Source organism: Alosa sapidissima, chromosome 1, assembly GCF_018492685.1.
Source record: "Alosa sapidissima isolate fAloSap1 chromosome 1, fAloSap1.pri, whole genome shotgun sequence".
In the NCBI taxonomy this organism is placed as follows: Eukaryota; Metazoa; Chordata; class Actinopteri; order Clupeiformes; family Clupeidae; genus Alosa; species Alosa sapidissima.
Window position 1 is genome coordinate 24,478,840 of NC_055957.1, and position 7,500 is coordinate 24,486,339.

A 7,500-nucleotide genomic window follows, 5' to 3' on the forward strand; every position below is an offset into this window, starting at 1 on the left:
CCTACAATCATGTCAGATCCAGTTGAAAGTGACATCATACCTGCACTGTGGCAGTGCACGTTCACCAGAACTTCTCATTATATTATCACACTCTTTCAAATAGTAGGCTAGCCTATACATCCGAGTTAAGACTGCATGTAGCCTAACTTATGGTAACTGTAGCCTATATCCCAAGTTACCTCTGTCTCTTCTTTCCAAGTATTCTGCAGCCTCAAGGAGAATTAAAAGAGAATTAAGTTCCATCCTGTTGACTTTTGTGGTGAAAAATACAAAATAAAATAAAGACACACCACGATATCGATGCCCTAAAAGTAAAGGATAAAATAAACAAAAAAACTAAAATTGGTTACAGTCGAAATCAACGCCAATGTTCAGTTCTGTGTCTGACTCTCTCAGCCAATTTCAACTGCACCTAACTAACATGTACAGCTAGAGTGGCTGCTACACAGCCCAATTAGGATACAGTTGAAACCGGTGGGCGGTCTTCACGTAGTCTTTTCAGCCAATCGAAAGGCTCAAATTCTCGCTTCACAAGAGGAATGTTGATACACATTTGATTGGTTAGCTTGTGATAGTAACAAGCAGAATCTTTGGTAACAAGGTAGAAGCTATACCCTAGCAACAGCACATGTGACCCAGCCCCGTAATCTTTCATTGGTCCGATATGCAGTCTAGTTATCGCCGATTGGCAGAAGTGTAATGCTAGGCGTGCCTCTCTTAACCCTCAAACATTGAACTTGACCATTGCCTGGGTTGCCAGTGAAATCAACTGTTTGGGATCGTGAAGGAAGTCACGTTGTTGTTTAAATTCTAGTTAAGAACGAATGTAGCCTAGACAGGGATTAATTGCCACAATAATTATTTAATTTGCTCGGCAAACAAACCTTTGATTTGATGTGTGTAGGCTATGCATTATTAAATTGTGTGTATAGGCTATTTGGTCTTACCACACACATAATGCATATTCCTCTGCTTCAGCTCTTCTGTTTAAGTTCATTTTCATTGATGATGTGTTTTGATTTTATCAGATGCAAGTCAATCATACCTTTTCAACCTTTTATTCTACTGAATTATCATCATTCATTGCATGTTGGTCTCTGTAACTATAACCTAAAGAAGACACAGGATGATCAACTTTGAGAAAAATAAATTTGTAGAGGATTTAAATTATTTGGCAACCTTAGGATGGTGCAAAGAGGGAAATAACAGCAGCCTAGACTCAGGATAAGGTAGTAGCCTACAATAGGGAGGAAACAGATTCTTGCATGCTATTATCCTGCATGCACACAATGCATTTATAGAGATGGCCTCTGATGCAAATGTCAATAAATAATGCAAGCATCGAGAACACAACAGCTTTACAGCTTCTTTATGGAAGACTACAGCACAATGCATTTTGCTCATTTTAGTATGCTAAGTTATCTACTATTATTGTATATCAAATACAATCTTTGAGGGGAATTGTTGAATGTATTAGTATAAGTCAAGTGCCTTGGGTGTGCACATGGATTATCATATCTGTTTTTATTATTTTTTAATAAAAAAAAAATAATGTCCATGTTAGTTGGCAACTTTCTAGTTATTCATCTTACTGCAATTGTAGCAGTGATCAAAGATATTATGCATCTCTGTTGTGCTTACACTTACACTTTGGTTGCTTCTAAACTGTGAATTTCTTACACTTTGCCACAAGCATGGTGTCTTTTCACTGATGCTATTAGAGGCATTGCAAACACCATTACTTGAAGTCAGTGATCAAACACCTTTCTGTCTGAAGGACAGAAGCTGGATTTTGCATTTATGAAGATGAAAAAAGGAGGAACCTTTTGATCCAGAAAATAAAGCCATGAGACCAATTAAACATGCTTCAGGATGTTTCCACAGTTAAACAGTTAGATTTACATTCAATATGCTGGTAGGCCTAACTTTTGTCAATAATATTTGTAATGCATTGTATGTGCAATATGAAACAGACTGGTTTTATTTTGTTATACTTTGGACCACAGCATACCAGAAACCTGTATTCTTCATTTTTGTTTGCAAACAGCTTTTTCCCTCTGAATGAAAATATTCTTTACTGTTGAAACACATCAAAGAGAGGAGTGAAAGCATCAGATGAATCACTTCACCTTCAAACTGAAAACCAGAGAAATCAAATCGAAAAACAATGGTCTGTCGTTTGGGCTTTTGTTGATCTAAATGTACATGTACTCGCATACCCCATCATGGTTATTAACAACTCAACAGTTGTGTGCCTTCCTTTGTTCCTATGAGGTGATGCTGTGTGTCACATAGGGCTTGGCTGCTTTGCTGTGACTTCCTCATGTTTGCTCTGATGTCTCCCACCATTTTGGTGAGTTGCAGCCAACAAGCTGCAGATGGTCTCTCTGTGCTGTTTGTAGTTATCTCTCTGTGTATCATGCACCAAAAGCAGCTCACCTGAGGCAGGGAAGCCATTTCATGAAAGTATCATTTATTACCATTATGTTATATTTTTAGCTTAGTGATAATTTTACATTTTTGACGTATGGTTTCTCAGACCAAATATTTGGTTTCAGCAAATGTCAACTGGGCTGTTTCCCTTATAACTAAAGGAGATTTTTATAGACTGGTTGTATTGCAGCAGCACATTTGCAGCCCCAACTCAATAATTACAGAGATAAAAAGATGATGGGTTGATAAATTGTAACATGTCTGACTTTAGCTGAGTAAACAACAAAATGTGCTGGAACTCAAAGATAATGGAACCTGACATACTTCCTCCGATCAAAATAGAGAAGACCGTTTTCACTCTCTTTAACTCCCTCTTACTCTCTTAATTTTCCCTGTTACATATTTGTGATTAAGCTTTCATTTTCTGTGATAATAATTATATAACATGCACTCCTTTATCAAGTCAGTGATGTCACAGATTGTTTTGCCCGGTTGAACTCTGTCTGTCAGCCATTTATGAGTCTCCCAGATTGCTGTATAGAGGTTAAAGGCCTTTTAAGGCCTGTAAGCCACAACAGAGCACAGGGCTTGGCATTAACACATCCGTGATACTCATCCATTTAACATTTTAATAATATAATGATAATAATAATAATAAAGGAAATGAACAACCTTAAGAAGATCTCCACTGCAGTTTGGTAGGACATACTGTCTAAATCCTAAGTATTTCATACATTTACAAGATCTAAGGACAGATTGTATATGATGGCTTTTGTTTTTACATGAAGTGCTTGGGTGAAGTAAGGGAAATGCAGAAAAATATTGCTGATCAAGGGACTTGAATGTGTTACAGACTCCCACAGTCAGACTAACTCAATCCCAGTCTCACATACCAATTAGTAAAGAAAGTGCCTTGCTTTAGACACTGTCATAGTGTCTAAAAGGATTTGAAGAAGAGATATATGCATGAGCAGCACTGCTAAATGAAGTATAACCTGTTTTGAGGGGTATGGGGGAAAACATCATCTTATCATCTGATCTGAGAAAGTCTCGATGCTATTTTTGACGTCCTCTGTAGCTTTGTGCCAGTCATTTCTAAAATTGCCAACATGCGCACCGCCAATGATGTCATCCCACACAAATGACATGTCATTTAGCCGTTAAAAGGGCATGAACTGAATATGTGTTTTAGTCTGTATTGCATCCTGTATGTGTTGCTGTGTACCCTACACTTATTGTATGGAGAACATGGCATGTGCATGCAAAAAAGAGTCATCTGTGGCACCCATGAAAGCAGCCCAGCGCCCAGTGAAAATTCCACACCAGATGCAAAAAAAGCTGTTTTTCCTCTTTCCTCCCCCCTCCCCCACCTCTTTTCTGCTCTCTGCTTGTTTCTATTTATATAGTAATCATCTGCATGCTCTCAGATAGGCTTGCCCTATCCTCCTCTCCTCTCTTCCTTTCTCTCCTCTCTTCCTTTCTCTCCTCTCTTCCTTTCTCTCCTCTCGCTTACAGCCCTGGCAGCCGGCTGGCCCTCCTGTTTCCCCGTTGTGTCCTTCTTGTGTTTCATGGGCATCATTGCCCACTCTGTGTCACCAACCAGCCGGCAGCAGCATCAAGAGGCAGTGCAGGGGAGACCGAGGCCTAAGGGCTGAAGCCATGCAGGAGACTGGGGAGATGGTGGTTGAACACTGCAACAGCAGCACAAAGAAGAGTTCCTCTCATGAATATAGGGAGGATGTTATTAATGAGGTCGTGTTTAAGTAACATTTTTAGTCCATTTTCCTTGCAGCGAATTGTGTCAAGGTATTGTATAACATTATTGTACATTTCCTAAGAGAACGATATAATCCATGTCAGTTTGTACGTTTGTGCGTGTGCGTGCATGTGTGTGTGTACATGCATGCAGCCACTCTCTCCCTCCTGTTTACTTATGTTGCATTGGGTGGACCATGGGTGGATTTTCAGCATGACAGATACACACACAGAAAAACACTTACATACACACATGTCTGAGCACCAGGGCCAAAACATATTCAGCCCATCCAAAACTAATCAGCATGAGCCCAGCCTGATGTATCAGCAAAGCCAGACTTCATTTCTTTTTAACAGCTGTTGGTGAAAAGTGCAGGCTTACCACTTTTAATGCAACTCATATTGCTTGTCAGCATCAAGGAAACATCATCTGTAACAATAGATTACAGGCATTAAAGTCCATTTGTTTAAACATGTTACATTACTATAAATCTCAAATGATCATGTGAAGTAAATTTAACCTATAACTTGTGCGTAAGCAGGACTTTCCAACTAGTCTCCACTTATTTCCTCCACATGAAGGAGGTAGGAGGTGCTACAATGATAGAGTTTCAAATCATCAGCCACTTTGAGAGTGAACTCTGCAGAAAGCAGCCACGAATGTGTGGCTGGGAGCTATTTGAGGTTACTGTCACAAGGGAGTCCTCAGTCTCACTGCATTTAACAGTCGTGTTTGTGGCTCGTAAAACTGTTTTCTACATTAAATAGGCTGAGGCACTGGAGCCAGCCAGTGCAATCACTGCGTTGGAGAGCAGCCAGAGGTGCCAGAGTCCGGGAGAGGCACTTTCATTCCGCTGAGGGAATCGCTGTCTGTTTATTCAATCTAATATGCAAATGGTGACAAGGACGTTGGCTGTCTCTCGTGGCCTGCTGAACTTGGTGCCCCTCTTTGTTGCATGAGAATTTCCACATCTTGACAAAATACCACTTTTCTGTGATTTTTTTATCCATCCTTCCATAAAAAACATATGTAGAACACTCTTCCCAGAGCTTTTTTTCTCCTTTTTTTGCGGGTTTAGAGCTGAACATAACAATATGAAATGAAGGCCTAGTGTTGTGGCTGTGGGGTAAATGTCTGAACATTTCCTGTAAACACTTGAAATTAGGCCTTAAATGGGTATCAATTAAACCGAGGAGCAAATTGCTTCGGAAGATACACTGTCTTCTCACCATTGCTGCATTTCCAGACGTGACTGGCTCTCATCATTATCTAGTCTTTAATCCACTGCCCCAACTCCAATCATCTATTTCTATCTCTGAGTGACGACGATGACATGCTTGTGTGGCCTAAGTCATTGTGGGCCGCTCTCTTGTCAGTACCAATATTGCACTTTGCTTTCCTGTTAAATCGGGATTAGGTTTGCTAATCCCGCAACACCCAAGCATATTATCTGCAAAGAGCCCAAAAATGTCCAGATGTGTTGCTCACCAGATTATAATTGTGAAAATGTAATGTCTGCCTACAAGCAGAATAGTTGAAGAAAAAAGGAGAATGTCTTTTATCGTATCATATCGGATTTTAGTGAAGGGAGGGTATCTTTAAATCTCATTGGAAAGCCTCAGCATATGCGTATGTATATGTGTGTGTGTATGCATGTTATATATATATATATATATATATATATATATATATATATATATATATATATATATATATATATATATATATATATATATATATATAAGGGATAATGTCCGTCGGCAATTATCAAAAAAATAAGTCCCGACAGTGTGAACAGAACCGATGGGTTTTGCTTTGACCTGAAGGGACTTATTTTACGGTAATTACCAGCAGACAATACATTATCCCGCTTATTATACAGCTACTTGCACAATGGGTCTTTAAAAATTATTTTGTTTCGTGGCTTCCCCTGACAAAATAAATGGTTCCACACAGATAAAACTTGACAGTTTCTCTCACTTTCAATGAAATTCCATTGTAATAAGCGAACAGACTTCTTGCAGAATGATATGAAAGACCTGAATCAAAAGCACAAAACCCATTGCCATTGACACCGGTCATTATATACTTTGCAGCAGTAATTATATAGATTGAACAGACCTCCGAACGTTTGGAAGGCCCATTCATGTGAATGGAACTTTCTGCAGCATACGAAAGAGCCGTGTAATAAAACATGGTATACTGTATATATATATATTTAGGTATTTCAAACTCTCTGTTGCATGTGAGACACCATGTCTGCCTTATAACATGATGTAACTGTTACACCAGTGCATTAGCAGCCTATATGCTGCTAATGCACTGATGTAATAGTTACATCATGTTATAAGGCAGACATGGTGTCTCACATGCAACAGAGAGTTTGCAATACCTAAAGTCTGCTATTTAATCCATGCATTGCATAAGTTGATTTATTAGACATATATAGACACAAAAACATCTTGACAGATTGATTAGTGTCAACTATAATGTGTGGTTAGCTTCAGACACCTTGATACACCTTGCGTAGGCTACTAATTGTTCAGTACTAATTGTTCAGTACTACAGGTTCATGTCATAGACTCTCCTATGTCTAGCTTTCACAGCCTCTGATATACATACTGCTCATACTAAAAAGCACTGTAATCTTCCACAGCCCAAGTCATTAGCTGTGACTGAGTCAGTTCCTGAGCATCAGGGTGGGGTGGGGAGTGACACACAGGTAGTGGGTGACTTGCGTAAAGAACTAGTCATGGCACTTACCTGGTGAGCTGTCATCACTGTGTTACATATCTGCATGGCTATGTAAAGGCATTCTGTTATACTGAATGTAAAGATTGCATAAACCCCTTTGTGTGTCTTTATTTATGTGTGTTTGTGTGTGTGTGTGTGTGTGTGTGTGTGTGTGTGTGTGTGTGTGTGTGTGTGTGTGCGCATGTGTGGCCTATTTGTGTGGGTGTCTGAAACTGACTGAAAGAGGGGAAACGAAAGAAGCCTGCTTGCTGTCTCTGCATACAAACCCTCTGAGACTAATTTATGGGGCTTGTTTGCATCAACACAAGTTTTAAGAGAATGTTATAAAACCTCTCTCTCTCTTTCCCCCTCTCTGAAAGTTTGTGTGACTATCAAAGAGTTCTGTGCCCAAACCCTTTGATGCAGCTTCACCTCAAACCACTGTCCATGGCTTTTCATTTCAGTCTTCTAGCCAAGAGGAGAGAAAAATGAAATATATCATGGTATGGCATTCCACCCACACAGCTCTCTGAGGCATTCACACGAATGTGCACATATACATATTCATCAGTATGTGC

The 7,500-nt window shown here is 39.5% G+C and overlaps 1 protein-coding gene across 2 annotated transcripts in view; it reads right to left on the reverse strand.

The window, feature by feature from the left end:
* Positions 1-459, reverse strand: part of mxd4 (MAX dimerization protein 4) — a 28,126-nt gene extending 27,667 nt beyond the window's left edge. Inside the window, exon 1 of one of the 2 annotated variants that reach the window (XM_042108519.1) lies at positions 180-459. In XM_042108519.1, coding sequence (XP_041964453.1) covers positions 180-243 — 64 coding nt within the window. In that variant the 5' untranslated portion in view covers positions 244-459. The remainder of the gene's footprint in view (positions 1-179) is intronic. The other variant, XM_042108445.1, reaches the window with a different exon arrangement.
* Positions 460-7,500: the final 7,041 nt, after the last annotated feature.